This window comes from Felis catus, chromosome X (genome assembly GCF_018350175.1).
Source record: "Felis catus isolate Fca126 chromosome X, F.catus_Fca126_mat1.0, whole genome shotgun sequence".
Classification (NCBI taxonomy): Eukaryota; Metazoa; Chordata; class Mammalia; order Carnivora; family Felidae; genus Felis; species Felis catus.
Genome location: NC_058386.1, coordinates 33,853,846 through 33,872,684, shown reverse-complemented (window position 1 = coordinate 33,872,684; position 18,839 = coordinate 33,853,846). Strand labels below are relative to the sequence as shown.

Sequence of the window (18,839 nt, the reverse complement as noted above, 5' to 3'; positions counted from 1 at the left end):
AGTGCCAGCTTCTATGTCACCTTGAAAGTGAGATACCAAAGTTAAATAATGAAAAGAACCATCTCTTAGGATGCCCTGTGCATTTTTTTTCTATCGGCTACTGCACTTACCGAGATTAATAAATGTATCCGTCTATCTGCTCAATTAATTTGCAATAAAAGAATATAATCATCAGTAGGCACACAGGAGAATTGTGCAGCTTGCCCGGCAGGCATACACAAAAGAGTGGATGAGGAATAAATGATCTACAACTACACACAGCGACGTTGGTACATCTCACAAACATAATGCTGAGCAAAAGAAACCACACACAAAAGAACATATGCTGAATGATTCCATTTATATAAAGTTCGAAAACAGGCAAAGCTAATCTGTGATGTTAGAAGCCAGGATAATGGTTACCCTTGGGTAGGGGGAATGGCAACTGGAAGGAGATACAAGGGAGGTCTCCGGGGTGCTATTAATGCTCTATTTCTCTATCTGGGTATTAATTACAAGGATGTGTTTACTGTAAGAATTCATCGAACTACATATGCATAATGATTTATGCACTTTTCTATAAGTGTTTTACACTGAATAAAAAGATTACATGAGCAATTAATATGGCTTAAGTTGGGTGATGAATTTTATTCTGTTCCCTCAGATCAGCAGAAATACTGTTGTATCTCTGCAACTCAGGCTTGGGATAGGATCCTCAAGGACTTTCCTATGAGGAGACTGGCACAAATCTGGGGCAATAATAGACAGTTTTAATTGCATCCCATTTTCGTTCTAAATACCAAGATAACATGAGGCTCCTGGGTGGCCCAGTTAAGTGCCTGACTTCAGCTCAGGTCATGATCTTGTGGTCTGTGAGTTTGAGCCCCACATCGAGCTCTGTGCTGACAGCTCAAAGCCTGGAATCTGCTTCAGATTCTGTGGCTCCCCCCCTCTCTCTGCACCTCCCCTGCTCATGCTCTGTCTCTCTCTGTCTCTCTCTCTGTCTCTCTGTCTCTCTGTCTCTCTGTCTCTCTCTCAAAAATTAAAAAAAAATTAAAAAAATTTAAATACCAAGGTAATAGGTTTTGATGGAAAATTGTGCCGAAGGACAACTCATAAGATGCATATATACATTATAAAAATGCCCTGCCATGGTTTTGGTTGAGGTTTACTGTTTCTGTAAGCATTTAAAGCAACTACTTACTCTGATTCTCCTACTGTTGAGTTTGGCAGGATGCCATATACAATTAGACCCATGGATACTTAATTGAGGTTAATGATGAATACTCTGTGAACCATAACTTTTTATGGTCACGTGTTCCTTTTCTCATGTATTCGTCATAACAGGTTGCAATTTTGTGCTCGTTTCAGAGCACTTCTGTATAGAAAACCATCATTTAACAAAATGCTTAATGCCATCCACAGAAACAATTTTGCTGGAACAAAACATGATAATTACCTGTTCAAATTAAATTAGATATTAAAAAAATACATTTAATAATAGCTACCGATCCTCGGTCTGCCATTTATTAGCTGTGTCTGTGGGCCATTTGCTGAACCAGTTTCAGACTATTTTCTTCAATGGTCTTACCCTCACAGAATTGTCGTAAGGATTAAGTGAGATAATCCATGTAATTAATGTAGAGCATTTGGCACAAGGTCTGCACCCAAAGGCTTATTAAGTCTTCACTCTTGGTTTTATTAATAGCTTAACTACCATATGATATATATGAGTGGTAAAACTGATCAGTTATTCGGGGATATTTGATATCAAAAATAGCATTTGAGCAGAGAAAAGTTGTATAAAACACCAACAGCTAAGAAAAATTAATTTAAAAAAACTTAAAATTGATAAATGTCCATGTACTAATCAATTATTTTGATGACTTCAAAAAAGAACACCTCTCTTAAGTTCTGACAAAATAAACTCTGCCCAACTCATAGAGGACCGCTGTTGAAAAGGAGCAGAATTTGAGAATTATTGACTTGTTTATGCAATATTCATTTTTCCTTTGCTATATGTCAGATGTCAACATATTTTGTAAAGGGGCCATCTTAAAAGAGCAAAATGTTCTCATCTGTTTTCTTCCTGGGACTTAAAGATCAGGTGACACCTTACACGTTTCCCCTCACCCTCCTTTCTTCAGTCAAGGGGCAAGGGGAGTGCATTAGTAAGAACAATGAAGTTTAGATCTGAATCCTGGTGCTCTTTGTTAAGTAAGTGAATTTACCAAGTCACTTAATCCCTTTGAACTTTATTTTGTTACATAGTTGATGAACCTCACTACTGACCATTACAAGGCAAGTATTGCATGAAGTAGTTGTTTGCTTCTAAATCCTAGAAAGCTCTGATACTTGTAGATGGGATGAGCTATTTGAAGAAACAACCAATGTTTTTGTTTGTGGTTCCTCCTACTTGATCCTATCCATTTGTCCATTTGGGCAGTCATTTTATTGATTCAGGGGAGGTCTGATAAAGCAGAAATGCAGAGAGAAAGAAAAGAGGTGGTGTGTGGCTTGTAAGTTTAAAAATGGACTTTTTTGAAACATTACAGAGATAATAGCTTAAGAAAAGGGAAATTTTGAGTTTTAATAGCTTACAATTCCAGGCACAAACAGTAGATTTGAAAGACATCTTGGCGAGTCAGAGCCAGTTTTTTCTTCCTGCTTTATCACCTAGCCTCCAATACTGGGAACTGGAAGGGGAAAAAGAGGAGCAAGAGAAAGAAGCAGCAGAAGAAATAAAAAGTGATGGACCTTTGACACTGTACCTGTCGTCTGTCCTCCCAGGCCACGTACTGAAGGGTGGATGCATGATGGACATTTCAGATGAGTTTGGGGAACCCCAGAGCTGATAACATGTGTGTCTTGCCTTTAAGACAGAGTTCTAGGAGGCAACACATGTTATAGTACTCCGTGGTGCCCAGATTGAGGAAGGAAGGATTGAGAAAGCCTTGCAGTTTCTCTGTACACAGGATGGCAAGGAGAACTGCCAAGAGGTTGGGAGAGTCAAACCGAGAAATATTTCACGTCTTGTGATGATCCAAGTGCAGCAGACTCCACAGTGAATGGGAGACAGCCAAGGTCCAATGGGGATACGGAAGTCTCAGCAGACTCCAGTGTGGCCATTTGATGATGATGTCCTGCTGACCAATGACCAGACCCCCATAGCCCTAGATGTCTTACTCGCGTACTCTCCGGGACTTAACCATGACTGTGGGGAAAGGGAGAGGAGAACCCAAATTGACAAAGTAAACCCTGAAATGACTGAGGATTGCCTAACATTGCGAAGATTAGGTTTCCACCATCCTGCAAAATTGGTACAGGCTAGAGAAAATCCTTTACGTGTTGGGAAAATACACATTTCTTGCCCACGTGAGTTTGAAGGCTGAGAATTTGTGTCCACTCACATTTTCTACTGAACATGAAAAGCTCTTGGAGACTTCTAATCAAGTGTTCATGGAATTCCTACAGATGACACTAACCTTTCTGCTTACAGCTTCTTTGAGAATTGGAAAGAGCATTCAGAGGCTTGCCCTGCTACTCCCAGTGACAGTGTTTTCCCTTTGTGGTTGCTAAAGAGACACAAATTCCCCCACTGGATGATTCCTCCCAGACCCTCACCCTCTGGCCCCCTCTTCAGCACAAGTGTGACCTTGTCAGTGGACTCACCTGTTTCTGTGGACAGTCTTGTTCGAGTACTTCTTTTTTCAAAAATCATGCCTAAGGACTTCCCTTGTAATAAAGGCAAATACTGAAAATTAAGGACAAGAATACAATTAAAATGAAAAATATATTTTATATCCAGTATCAAAGATTATGTTTCAAAAGTTATTCCTTACATTATCAGAAAATGTAGAACAACTAATCACTGCTTCCATCCAAATAAGCACTCAAAATGTTATTGTAAAAGTGCATTTAAAGTGTTTTTTGTCATGGGGCACCTGGGTGGCTCAGTTGGTTAAGTGTCCAACTTCAGCTCAGGTCATGATCTCATAGTCCCTGGGTTTGAGCCCCGCATCAGTCTCTGTGCTGACAGCTCAGAGCCTGGAGCCTGCTTCAGATTCTGTGTCTCTCTGCCCCTCCCCTGCTCACACTGGTGTGTGTGTGTGTGTGTGTGTGTCTCAAAAATAAAATAAAAACATTTAAAAATTTTTTAAAAAGTGGTTTTTGTCATGTTCTGTACAAATAGGAGGAAGGGAACAAGAACTACAGATTATGGGCATGTAATTGCAAAATATTAGTTGCTCTGGGTTCAACCTGAACACTTGTTCTGAAGTATGTTAATATTTCTTACTGGAACCGTCTTTTTACCTAAATCCATGGAAACCCCTATCAATGTTCAATGACCCTGAAGACGCTTGGTTCAGAAGTGTTTTCTCAGCTAGAAACAATGCTGCTCTGTCACAACATGGGGCATTAAGACTACTAAGGATGAAGCCCCAGCTACACTTTTCTCATGCATCCTTGTGGGAGCGCAAAGGCTTTGTTTCTAGAAGTCTTTTGGAAGCAATCTGGAGAGTTTGGGTGTGGGGTGGGGCTTTTCCTTCTTCCTCTTCTGTAGATGGACTTCCTGATAGGGTGAGTTCTGGAACAAATAGATTCCTGCCAGCTAACTCTTCTTACACATGAAGTATGAAGAACAGGCCTGGGATCTTGGGGGACCTTTCCTGCTTATTTCAGGTCTTCTATGGGAATGTCAACCCATAGCACTTGGAGTCACTCCTGTTCTCAGAACTTGGAGAGCTAGTGAACTAGATTAAGAAAATCAAGGTTGTGTAAACCTTTCTTCGCCTGGCACCGGCTCTTTAAAGTGCTTTTGAACAAGCTTGGAACACGTATGCTTTCACAATTAAGCAGTCTAAATGAGACCGCTGCATGAATTAAGCGTGTTTCAAACATAAATTGCTCAAAATGCAGAATAATGCTTACAGCTAAGCACCATATCCCATCTCTTCTCCTACTTGGTTACCACTTAATTGTTTCCTTGCTAATCTGAAATATTTTCAACACGGTAACATCACTGTGAATTTTTGGACATTATCCTAATAATCATATATCTGATATTCATCCACAATTGAAATTTGTTGCCAGGAAAAAAAAAAAGTATTGTCCTTATTTTTAACTTGGTAGAAAACACACAGAGAAAAGAATGAAGGTATAAAAATAAAATCTTTCCAGAGAAATGATTCCTTAGGTTCTGATCCAATTAATAATGAATTTCAACATTCCGCATGAGAGAAGCACAATGACTTGTCATTGAATAACTGATCTTTATGCTTTTTATACGCCTGTACACTCAGTGATAATCAATTACCTTGACTGTGTGGTTTCATGACTTAGCTACTGTTTAGGAATTTTAATATATTTTCTTTTCCCTCTTTCTTTGGAAAGGCTGTCTTTAAAAGGGCTGGTAGTAGGGGAAGGTAAAATGAAAATGCTACATACCTCTCCTTTATGTTTTATCCTCAATTTTAGATCTGCCGATAGCCATAACATATACTTAATTTCTTCTCCTGTAAAGTCCTTTAGAGTGAGGAGGTCACGACCCTTCAGCTGTACTTTATTTTGTAGTGGCTGTCCACATCTACACAAAAGAAAAAAGAAAATTCAAGAGAAATAGATATTTAAGAAAAAGACCCCATTGAACTGGGGTGACTCGGTGTTCGATTCTTGAAACAAAGCGTAGAAAATCACATGTAGCCTCATGTGTTCCTGCAAAGTGCTAACGTGCTAAAATTGATAAGGCTGTGGTTTCCTTTTTTTTTTAATTTTTTATTTAAAAAAAAATTTTTTTAATGTTTATTTCTTTTGAGACAGAGAGAGACACAGTGCAAGCAGGGAAGGGGCAGAGAGAGAGGGAGACACAGAATCCGAAGCAGGCTCCGGGCTCCGAGCTGTGAGCACAGAGCCCGACGCGGGACTCGAACTCACGAACCGTGAGATCATGACCTGAGCTGAAGTCGGACACTTAATTGACTGAGCCAGCCAGGAGCCCCTCCATTTTTGATATCCAATATTTTGGATGTAGAGAGAAAAGAAAAATTTGAGGAAAGAGGTTGAATTCTTATTTGCTGGGAATAGCCCTCTTGGTGGCTTAGCCACTTACTAGTAGTGCCACTTGAGGCAGGTTGCCTAACCTCTCTCTGCACCTCGATTTCTCACCTAGAAAATGAGTATAATAATCTTATAGCATTGTGAGGATGGAATGATTTAATACATGCAAAGCAGACGGTGTCTGGCATAGAATAAGCACTTGATAAATTTTAGCTATTATTATTGAAATCATTAGATTATATGAACAGAATTTATAATGTCCATACCATAGAAAACATTTTCATTCTTTTTCCTCTACCACCCTTCAAATCTCTTCTTTGGAGATTTGTTCTTTACTTGTCCCTGGTCAAATACAATGGGCCTTGTGGCTTTTCTGGTAACTTTCAGAAAATAAAAAAAAAAAATACTCTGTGCTTACTTTATTCCCTCCAAAGAGTCTTAGTAAAATAATGCATAATAATAATAATGATTTTTTTAACTCTAAGAAATGTACTGCAAGTTAACACCCTTCTTCCTTCCAGCTCATGCCTGATTCAAGCCGGCCTTCTCTAAAGGGACGAGGGACCATGAATTGTTTCCTCTATTTCCCACCTTTAGTCGCTCCAAGTAAAGCCAAGGGAAAGTGAGGAGTTAAGGGTCAGGCAAAGTCCGATTCTGTTCTAGCAATTTAGCATTGGCCTAGGTGCTTAAGGCTGACACTTTATCTTCTGGGGGGCTTTTGAGGGTCCTTGGGAGAACTCTGTCATCACTGGAAATTTCTCACAATAGTCCTTGGTGGTGGACAATTACATTTCTCCTGCCATCCAAGGGAACACATCCAGACTCCTTTCGCAGAGATCTCCCCACCTTTCGGGAGGTCTCTTGGCCATCATGTGAAACAATACCATGCTAAGTCTCTTTCTCAATCTGTATTGGTTCATGGGAATCCCTTCATGTACTTTGCTCTGACAAAAGTCCGTTTCTTTCCAGTATGAACGCATCTCTTACTCTGCCATCAAAACAGCTAGGCAGCCTGTCCCTCTTACTCTAGATTTCCTAGGTAGAGACTTGAAATTGGTGTGCAGTGTCCCCAAGCTCTCCTGTTGAACCTATCAGTGCCATTGGAGCCACGTTCCCTAGGCTTGAGTTGAGGGAAGAGTCCCTCTCCCTGTCATATACAATGGTAAGACTTTCAAAATCTTCTTCCAATCTACGCCCATCTCTTAGTTTCTGCAATACATTTTAGAAGCTGGAAGTGGTCACCAGTGGGTTGCAAGACTAATTCTTGTGTATCTCCTTTGCTCCTGTTTTAGTGGCGTAGCATCTCGCTTTGGAATGAGGGAAGAGAAAACACCTATTGGGCCTAAGCAGAAACCGAGACGGAAAGAGTCCCATTTTAACACTTTGTTACATTGTGATGGCAATAATTATTTTGGGGGGTAATCAGTATCTAAAATTGAAAACATTTATTCTTTTGTTATTCCTAGTGTTATCTCTATTTAACAATAATTATATTGTATGCCATTAGAAATTGTGAATAATGAAGGGCAAATTGTGGTTCACCACATGGGCTAAACATTAATTTTACTAGAAGCAGAACCATTGTCACAAAATGATCATGCTTGAATTCTAGCTTAAGAAAAGAGCTTGTGCTGCTTGAGATGAAGAGTAAATTTTCTGGTGGGAATTTCTATATGTCTTTTTGCAATGGTGACAAGATAGGTAGGAAAATCACAAATTCACTCAATTTGTTGTTTCCACTGCATGACATCAAATAACTTAGACAAAAGAATCTTTCACTAAACCCCCAACTTTCTGGCAGAGTTGATTGGTTCGTTTAGTCTTCTATAGATGAATATTTTTTTCAGTTGATTTTTTGTGACATTAAGCCCTTCAGAGATTCTAGTTAGTAAGGAAAGGAACTTCCATAAAGATCGAAGTTTTGTGAGTTAGTTGGCTAATGGTTGATTGATTGATTGATTTAACATAGGATACCAATACCATATTCAATCTGTAGAAATTAGTGTTTTCAGCTTGTATGTGGATCAAAATTTTGGTCAACATTCCTGCTTCAAAGATGTACCATAATCTTCAACTTGTAAAAATATGTCATTCATCTACTCTCTAAATGGAAATTTCTTTAAGGCAGTGGTCCACAATTTATTTTTATTATAGACCCATAACATAAAACATTTTGAACATGGATCCACGATGTATGTTTGCTTATTTGTATGTGTGTTACTACCCTGGTAGATTGTGTAAAAAACAGAACACAAAAAAATGTAAAAGTTTAGATGAAGGAGAACCAAAATTTTAAACGTAAATTCGTAAATATACAAAAAATATTTTGCTGGCTAAAGACGTTTTAGAATAGACCTTCATTTTCTTCCTTCCATTAGAACTCTAGTAAAAATCTTAGAAAACTATGTCCAAGACTTGGATGATAGTATTCAGAAATTTGAGAACTTTAAAAACATGGCCTTTAGGCAGAAAATGTGTTTTTACATTTGCATTTTGGTTATATGTCTGGTTCTGATGTTAATTAGTGATAATACTAAGCAACACTTGGAATATACAAGTACCGATATTGTTAAGAAGTAAACCCTTTGACTGATATTGATGAATTGTTTAGAGTCAACTGGACCTGGGGTCTGTAAACAGTTTATCATGTCTGGCCTGAAATGGAGGCATGGCAGCTTAAACTTTCCCAATTCACATTGAGGGCATGTTTGAAAATATTTTTTTCTTTCTGGAATGAGGTCCAAGTAAGATAAAATCACAGAAGATAAACTCTCCTGATTGTGTGTCTTACAATAAAGCATTAATATTCCATGGCTTAAGACTTCCTCCAGTATTATTTTTAACAGAGAAAAAAACTTTGCTGGAAACCCCTGCTCCCTAGGATTTAAGAAATGTGTGAAACACCACTATAGTTGGTAAACTCACATCCATTGACAACAGGAGAAACCACTGGTATGCTAATTTTGAGGACTTCTTGCCTAGAGCTTAAGTTCAGACTTCTGGCAGTTTTAGAGTCCACAAAAGCTGAGTCTCCAAACTGCAAAACTTCAAGGATTGAACACCCTCCCCGACTCTCAGCCTTTGCAGGCTTGTGTCGTGTCTATCTACTTCCTTCTTTTTTTTTTAATTTTTTTAATGTTTATTTATTTTGAGGGAGAGAGAGACAGAGTGCAAGCTGAGGAGAGGCAGAGAGAGAGAGGGAGACACAGAATCTGAAGCAGGCTCCAGGCTCTGAGTTGTCAGCACAGAGCCTGATGCGGGGCTCGAACCCACAAACTGTGATATCATGACCTGAGGCGAAATCGGACTTAACTGACTGAGCCACCCAGGCACCCCTCAATCTACTTCCTTCTAAATACTCTTGGGACTACAAGTTTTATTCAACAGAATATCACGGATCTTGGAATTGTGGTAGTGGTTGGTGGCGGTGTTGAATCTCAGAGAAAAAGAACTGAAAAAGGAAAAGAAATTATGCATGGAACTTAATTTTTCTCCTGGGTTCTCATGAAAGGAAGCAGGAAAATAATGGTCAAAGAGGAGACTCAACAACACCTTCAACTACTGCAGAAAAGCTCCAACTTTCAGCTCTCTAAACAGAAGACAGACTAGGAGAAGTAAAAAGTCTCGGGGTCTTTCTCAGATTTGTCCTTATACTCGAAGAAGTTGGGATTAGGGTTGGGTTAATGTTCTACTGTTGGGATTGCATTGTGAGATGCATCTCTTGTTATTTCTCCATTGACAGACTCAAATTTAAAAATAAAAAGAAGACACCAACATCCTGCTGGAATCTTCCCTTTTTGTCCGGACCTTTCATTTAAAAATGTGTATAGCAACAGAAACCTTATTTCAAATTCTCTTTCTTAGAGCACAAGTAATCAGAAGAATAACTCTTTGTGACTCCAATCTCCATACGGCAGCCACTGATAATATTGCCTTCACTTTTGTTGTCCTGGGATAGCATCTCCAATATATGTTAGCAGATAAGCTTAAAAAAAATACAGATGAGGTGCCTGGGTGGCTCAGTAGGTTAAGACTCTTGATTTCAGCTCAGGTCATGATCTCACAGTTCGTGCGATCATGAGATCGAGCCCCACATGGGGCTCTGTGCTATCAGCACAGATTCTCTCTCTCCCTCGCTCTCTACCCCTCCCCCACTCATGCCTGCGTGTGCACACACGCTCTCTCTTTCTTTTTCATACTCTCTTTCAAAATAAATAAACATTTTTTAAAAACCATAAAGTGCAGATAGTTCTGGCTTTGCATAGTAGTATGGGACTGTAAATGACCATTAAATCTGCAACCATGCAAAGCAACTTTATTAATAAGTGGGAAATATCACAATTGTTCTGTGACTTTTAATGTTTTGTCAAAACATTTAGTACTCTCCTTTTGTCAGTTATAAATGAGTAGGGAAATGAAAAAATTAGCAAAAGTGAAATATATTTATTATGCCATAATTTAAAACATTAGAAGCATTGAGAATTATAGTGTTTTATTTTTTTGTAAAAAATGGTCAAGAGTAGTTTGAACCATGCATGCTGTCTTCTTATTATATAGCATATGTTATAGAGCAAACATCTTGTCTGTGCTTTGGTGAATTGCCATACTCTCTACGTTTGGATCACCTGCCAACATTTTATCCTTTGCACTTTCGATATTATAAATTATCTCTGAGAATTCATTTAATGTGAAGTGCTTTGCTGGTGTCACTTCCTCTGGAACATCTTTACACTCGGTGTCACAACTGCTTTCCTCATTTATGTCGGTAAGTTTGTCTTCACTAAGTTCCTCTGGCTGCATAGCTGCAGCCTTTCAAACAATTAGCAGGGTCAACAATACCACCATAAATTATTTCTTCTATAAATGCATTCCCATTTGATTCAAATTTTACTGCCAGTGTTGTGGGTTTTTTTTTTTTAATTTCTCTTCTGTACGTTGATCTCTGTCAGACAATTCCTCCTTTCGATTATTCATTTTTATAAAGTGGCACCTAAGCTTATCATTGGGAAAAAAGAAGGCATCGCAACCACACTCGTTGCTGTTTGTAGGTAAACTGAATGATAGATGCCCAGTGAGCAACCACCAAAACTTTGAAAGAAGTCATGCGATTGGTCATTGATCATGATGTGCAGCTCTCATTTACATAGTGATTTGTGGGCAAAAGAGCGAGCAGTGAAGTTTTTCCTTTATGCAACTGCTCACAATTAATATACTATGGCAGCTGAAATCAACAGTGTACTCAAAAGACTGGTGTGATTTGACTCAACTGTGGTAATTGAAATCCCTGCATATTGGGACCGTGCAAAGGAAGGACTGCCTGTCCTCCAAAGGCTTTCTCATTGCAGAACTCTTCACATGCCATTCTTTCTGTCCGGAACACTCTCCCCTCAGCTCTTGATGCTGGCTTTCTCAGCCTTAGGCCAAGGGCTTAAACACCACCTCCTGGGAGATTCCTTCCCTGACGGTGTTGAGTAATCTCCACTTTGCCTTCATGTTGTTCATGCTACTTATCATAATTTTTAAATATGTATTTATATGTCTGTTTATATTACTTACTTTTTATCTTCCCACTAAACTATATGATCCATGATGGCAGGGATCCTGCCTGTTTTATTTATTAATGTACACCCAGTGCTTGTTACAATGTCTGGGATATAGTAGGTATTCAATAAATATTTCCTAGGTAAATGGGCGAATGAATGATATTACGTGTCTGGACATAAGTAAAACAATTTGTATAAGAATGAATTCAGCAGATTTCTGAGAATTAATTTAGAGAGATTTTCCATGATGGGTTTTCAATGTCCTTATGAAAGTCTGATGACAAAAAAAAAAACACACCAAGAGCCCCCAAAACAGAATTATTGTTGAGGGAAGAGCAAGTATGGGCTGTAGCCTAGGCTGAGCACAAGGCCTGAGTGTCATGGAGGAAAACTGATTGTGGCCTAGTGTGTTGGTAAAGCTGAAATTCCCCAGGGCTCAATGACTCTGGTGTAGTATTTGTACTCCTGGGAACAATAGTTGGACGTACGCACATGAAGCAAAAGCATTATAACCTCGGAACTCAGGCACAGCAGTCTGAGTCAAGTGCAAAAACCTGGAAGACTGGTGAGAGGATCTGGTGGGACAAACTTTTGCCCACAGCACCCTGAGAGCCAAACCCAAAGTACAATAATAGTGAACTATACCAATACTTTGGTTCCCTCTCTCCACAAGCCCCTTTTATACTAAGTCCCCAGGGCTCTTGGGGACAAAAAGGGTAGAGAGGTAAATACTGTACATCTGGTTATCATGGTATGTGAGTGATTAACTGGAAATGTTTTTTAATTGCATCTCAACCAGTGAAGGGGAGTCATACTGTTTACACCATTGAAAAATCATTAGACTAGTCACCGCCTTTCTCTGTTCTATCCAGGAGGTGGGGCAGGAAGTGTTCCCATAGGAAAAATTGCTGCTTTTCATAGATATCAGGAACTAACCAGGAAAATTTATCACTGGAAGGAAGGCAAACACAATGGTTCAAGTTTAAGTTCCTATCCTGTTTACTGTCTCCTCATAGACCTCCTCTTGGCTCTGAAATGGAGCTGCCACACCTCTTTCCTAAGCTGCTGAAAATGTAGAGAAAAGCAGAAGAGGTCCACAGTTGTACCTTTGTTGAAACACCTCTGCCGTAGGCCTCCCCCCGCTTTTTTCCTGGTCTATATCAAGCATTTCTGGCTTTCTGGTGATAAACCCACACGCAAATTATCCAGCTAAAACCACTGGCATAAATGGCTACTTATAGAGACCTCATGCTTCAGTTGGAGTCAGCCTACCCTGGTTCTGGAGCGCCTGAACCAGGGCCAGAATCACTATTTTAGTGTTCCCATAAAAATACTTGGTTTTCTCGTACACATAATAGGGAGGATCCAATACTGGATGAAACAATGGGAACCACGTACAGATTTTCTGTCAAAACTGTCATTGCAGTCTGGTTAAAGCCAGAGTTTTTGAAAAAGGCAAGACTAGTTCCTTACATTAATTGTATCCCTGGAAGAAATAATTACAGAGATTTCTCAGCCCCAAATCACTGAATGCTAAGAAGTTAAGCCAAGGTAATAGTAGATCTTTGTATTAGCTTTACCCAAATATCTTCCTAGGTAGAAAATGGAAGCATATTCTGTATTGGCAGAATAAAGCCTTTCATTGCAAGAGTCTGCGTTTTCTAACTCTGGTAAATTGTTTGGAGCACGGGAGGAGACCTGGATGTGTTCCCTTGTATAATTGTATTTTGTTGGAAGAGAAAGTGCTTGATTTGAGTAAAATGTGGTCAGTCAGAAACAGACTGCCAGAATAGGAAGAAAATTCAGTGTTAAGTGATATTTTGATCCCCATGGAAAATTTGAGATGAAGACTTTATCTTCTGGAGGCATAAGGGGGTAGTCAATGGGCCGTATGGCTGAGATTTTTGTGTTTCTTTAATGTTGCAGATTGATGCAACCGTTAAGGCGTATGTTCTTGGTTTTATTTTTTCTTTCTTTACTAAGATATCTTGGCTGTATTTTAAAAAAGGATACTGCGTAAGTGCAGAATGGCCAACTTTATCAGTTTGGAAGGATCAAAATAATCAAAGCAGTGGAATAAAAACAGCAGTGGTTTTAATTATTCAAATTCTAGTCCTAGTCAAACTTTGACCTCGGGACGATCACTTTCCATCTTTGTCCTCAGTTCTTTATCTGAAAAATTAAGAAAATGAACTTACAATCAGTGATCTGTCTTGTCTTTGTCTTCCGCAACATTTGTGAAGTTTATAAACACAAGATTTCCCATAGGCCATACTGGAGCCATCCGAATTCTCAGTGGCCTGCCTTTAATTTCATCCCTTTCTTGCCATCTCAATATTGGAATGCATGCAAGGGAGACTGACTTTACCTTCACAAAACCCTTGAATCTCATCCTACTGATTTGAAAAAAAAAAAAAAAAGCACAAATGGTCCAAATTTCTTTACTTTATTAACAATAATAGTTTATTACTAAAAATTGACTTGCAACCTTTCTCACTGTTGCCACATGCTCACATGTGGTATAAATCACTATTGTAATGGGGGGACTAGGTGGTTCCTAAGATATCTTAGATCGTCAGCCTTCTAAAATGGTGCAACTTCCGCTCGTCTGAGAAACGAAGCAGGCTCGCTTTGTGCAGACCTGCTATTATAGGTCTGGAACCCTGACACTGTTGAAAATCTGTAGCTGCCCTACTTCTTCTATCTTAGTTAAATCACTACGTTACTAAAAATAACAAACCGGAAATAAACCCAAATTTCATTGTTGGCCAAGGGAAATATCATGACCCCCTTCCATGCCTGATCTCAGACCCTGTATAGTTTTGTGAAGCCGGGAAGTATGTTTTTAACAGGGCATTCATTTTCAGTTAGGACAGAAGACGTGACTAATCACAGAGGACTGTTTTCTCTCCTCTAGGCAAGAGCACGGATGGCCTGTAATCACTTCATCGGTGTGTCCACACGCGTACAGATAGCATGGGTGTGGGATGAAGGGAGCATAATGAGTTATGTAAGCCCTTAGAGAGGTCTGGAATGAAATACCTGAAAACCAGTCACCTCCGCTCCAATCCATAACCTCCACAAAATTGGGTGGCTTAGCTCAATATTCTCTGAAGAAATTTCTATTTGTGAGATGAAATTGAACTGCACTTACAAATTGGTCTTCTCTGATAAAGAAAGAGATTTTTTTAGTGATTTCTTTAAAAGCTCTAAGTGGTTTCCCTAATAGGCAACAAATCACAGGACACTGTCTATTATCCAAACACCGCCAGGCTCTAGAGCCTTGTTTGTGAGATGAAAAGCCTATGGATTGGGTCTTCTCGGCAGCCTTGGTGTCTGATCCTATTGATTTGGGGGAAAAAAAGAAATAATAATTGACGAAAAATGATTGATTCAGGAGGCTGCATGAATGGTTTCAGCCTCACTTAAGCTGTTATTTTTATCCTGTCCATGGCAATATGGCTGCTCACTTCAAAACGGTGCGGTGCCCGTTTTATGGCATTGCCAAACACCGACCACACATTTCTTATCACTCTCTGGTGTTAAGGTCACATGGTATATTCTGTAGCAAGGTCCCTCCACCCTTCCCAAGAGATGTGGGTCGGGGGTGGGGGGAAGAACTCGACTCCCTGTGGAAGGCTGAAAGTCAAAGTACAATACAGGCAGAGTTGACTGGGAGTTTTCACTGTTGTTGAGAGGTCATCAAAGGCCTTAGGTCTTACTGGACCTCAGCAAATCTGAATTCATCTAGCTGGCAAGTAGCACGGCTAACGGAAAGAGTTGGAAAGAAAAATACCCACGCCGCATGAGAACAACACCGTTTCAAAGTCAGCCCATTTTCATGAGAGGCTTATGCTCTTAAGTTCCTAATGGCATGAGCGATTCGAGGCTCTCATATTTTCAAATAGTAGGTACAGATTTGGGCTGATTTAGCTAGGCTTTAGCCTCAGCCCCATTCACTGTGAGAGACAGCTAGCCAGGACTTTGAGAATTATGGTCTGACTACTGGATGTAGATGATAGCATATTAGTAAATACCAAAGAAGCCTCAACATTTGGCAGACGTTTTAGTTCCAAACGTTTAATTTGTGACCGTTATTTAAAAAATCTCTCGTGGTTGGTGGGTTTGAGTCCCGCATTGGGCTCTGTGCTGACAGCTCAGAGCCTAGAGCCAGCTTCGGCTTCTATGTCCCCTTCTCTCTCTGCTCCTCTCCTGCTTGCACTTGCTCTCTCTCTCTCTCTCTCTCTCTCTCTCAAAAATAAACATTAAAAATCAGTAATCACTAATTTTCAAAGAAGAGTAGAAGTTTAAGTTTCAAGCTTTGGCTGTTCATTCAGGTGATTATTTTCAGCTCAGTGATGATTCTTTGTTAAAAACTATGGGAAAAAATGTCATCAAACTGTTATCTGATGTAATGCAGTGACATGGAATAATAAAATAATGAACATTGGTCTGTCACTTTACAGTTTTCACGCGCATTATCTCGCTGATTATCACTAGACTGTGACTTCATGTGTCTGGTATGAAGTACCTTCTTTGCCACTGTATCTCCAACACCTTGCAAGGAGCATGGCTCAGAAGTAGGTGCTCAGTAAGTATTTATTAAACAAATGGTTGAACCACCTTGTGATGTAAGCAGAGCAGGTATTACTCTTTTTCCCATTTTATAGGGGAAGCAACATTACAGAAAAGTTTAACGACTTGCTCAAGGCGATAGAGCCAGAAAGTGGTGGTACCAGGCCTTGAATCTCGTTCTTTAGACTCCAAAACCTGAGATTTCCTCCACATACTTGGGTTATGTGGTCAAACTCTAGTACTAATTGGTAAACCCCAGAATTTCTCTCGGCCTCATAAACCTTCTCTGTAAAATAAGAGAAGGCTAATAATATTCTGTGGCTCTGACGTCCCACCTAGGTCTAATACTATGAGCTCAATTTACAGTATCATTTACAATGTCATTCTGGCTTCTGAGAGTCTTCTATTCACCAAAGAAATGGTGCTAATGATACAGTCCAGAGAGGTCAGAGCTGTCAGGTGGCCCAGAGGAGGGACTCAGTGCCACTGTCAAAGACCCACTTAATCACAGTGGGAGAAAACTTCAGACAACTTCAGACTAGAAGCTTCTCCTTTTAGGAAGTCAATGAGGTTGTTTTGAGGCTGGTTGGAAAGAGTCTCTGGGAAAATTCTATGTGATTGTTAACACGCAGTTACTGTAGAAGCTTTCTGGCAACGATGTGCACATTTGATGGCCTTGCTTCCTCAGTTAGCTAGTTGCCCCTATCCCCTTCCCCACAGACACACCCCACACCACCCCCACTGCGTGCTCAATAACTATAGAGCAGGATGTAACTCATAGAAAGAATTCACTGGAAACAGCCGCCTTTCACATGCTACCAAGAATTTCAGGGATAGATTCCAAACATGGATTTTGTTTTAAAAATTTCATTATCCTCATCACACATAAGGCTCCTTGGCAGAAGCTTTGTAAATATTTATCTGGTTGTTATTTGGGGTCTCATTTTTTTTAAGAACTGATTAATCCCCACTCCCTAGAATGATGTATTATTTTCAAGCAAATCCAAATACAAGCTGAAGACCCTGTGTAAATTGGTTCTAATTTTTCTTCAGCCAGGATCCCGTTTAGAATGTACACAAACGGAAGATGTCAAGAACATTTAGCCTGTTACACCCTAGGAGGTTAGTGACGCACCCCCGCGCCCCCTGCTCCCAGCCTCCTCTGAAATCTGATTAGAGAGGACTGAGAAATGAAGGCTCACCTGGAATTAGAGACAGCTGTCTCAAATAAAGGTAGAGCCTGGCACTAAACCCTCCAAAACGACGCCTTTTCGAGGCTGTGCTCCTTTGCAGAATAGAACTTCAGTTATCACCATAGTTCCTAAGTCAGACTCCAATCTCTGGCCATCACTTACCGAAAATTTCGAACCACGAAATTGTGACCATTTCTAAGAGCTGCCTTGTTCAACAGGGTCCTCAAATTAAACAGCATCTTCTTTTGATAATGAAGAAGATCACTGTATGCTCTTGAAAACGCCTCACCAAGGTCGACAGACAGTGGGCTCCACCTAAAAGCTAAGAATGCTTTCAACTGCAGTGAGAGAGCAAAGGTAAAATCACCCTTCAACTACCTTATCAAATTCCCCTGGTTAGAGATACTGCAGGTCAGGGTACAGGAATGCCTGCACTTTAAGCCAAGCTCCACCACTGCGTGTGTGTGTGTGTGTGTGTGTGTGTGTGTGTGTGTGTGTGTGTGTCTGTTTAGAAGGAATCCTGATTCTTTTGGTGACCAGACTCCTCATTTTTCATAATATATTTATGCTGTCACATACTTGCACAAAATCAATTGACAAGTACTCATTGGGCGTATAATATATGCAGGGAGTTGCAGTGCTGGCTTCTGTGAAGGTACGTAGAAATAACCCACTGAGAAAATGTGAATCGTCAGTGCAGAACCCCAGATGTAGACATGACAACCCGGAGTATTTCCAACGGTATTTCATTTGTAACTCTAAGTCTCAGCTTTCCCGCAAAAACAAACAGAAAGAAATGCCCCGGAGCTATTTTTTTGGTGGCAAAAAGCTGGAGTGGGGAGGTATAATAAAAAGATCTCAGTCCTGGAGCTCCCGTTGTGCCTTGCACATAGTAGGTCTTCGATAAGCAAGTAGTTGCTTATTAATTCTAGCAGGAACCGACAATCAGTAGAAGTGGGGAGGGGATACCATACGCTCCTCCCCTGGTAGCCTCTCCAGATCACTAAGAGGTCTTCCAATGCTTTACATTTATTCATTCATCCACAGTTATAAATCAGATATTTTCAAAATCCGTTCTGTGTCAGATATTGGACTAGGCTGGAACTTCAGTGAAGGAAGATGATCTCACTGTCACAGAGTTTGCAGTTCAGTAAGTGTGATAATATTTGTAAATAAGCATACATAACACAAGCCCGTAGGAGAGGTCCAGATAAAGCGCTACCATATCACAGGGAAGAAAAAGTACTCTAAGCTGGGAAGGGTGGGAGGCAGGAAAGAAAGGGCTGCATCTTCTGATCAATTTATGTGACTTTAGCAAACCCAGGTAAACACTCGCTAGAAGTTTATGCAATGCAAAAAAAAATATGCTATTTAAAAATTAATTATGGCCACTTCAGGAACCGGAATGGTTGTGATGTCATAATTAATGTCAGCAGGGAAATAAATCTTATTGCTATTCCCTTCTACTTACAAAGAATGATGCGGGACAGAG

At 39.9% G+C, this 18,839-nt stretch overlaps 1 protein-coding gene across 1 annotated transcript in view; it reads right to left on the bottom strand.

Annotated features, from left to right (window-relative positions):
* OTC (ornithine transcarbamylase) overlaps positions 1–17,751 on the bottom strand; it is a 62,272-nt gene extending 44,521 nt beyond the window's left edge. Inside the window, exons 1-3 of the mRNA XM_004000400.5 lie at positions 17,510–17,751; positions 5,428–5,566; positions 3,652–3,733 (exon numbers count right to left, since the gene is read on the bottom strand). Of these exons, the coding sequence (XP_004000449.1) occupies positions 3,652–3,733; positions 5,428–5,566; positions 17,510–17,586 (298 nt within the window). The 5' untranslated portion in view covers positions 17,587–17,751. The remainder of the gene's footprint in view (positions 1–3,651; positions 3,734–5,427; positions 5,567–17,509) is intronic.
* Between the last annotated feature and the right edge of the window lie 1,088 nt (positions 17,752–18,839).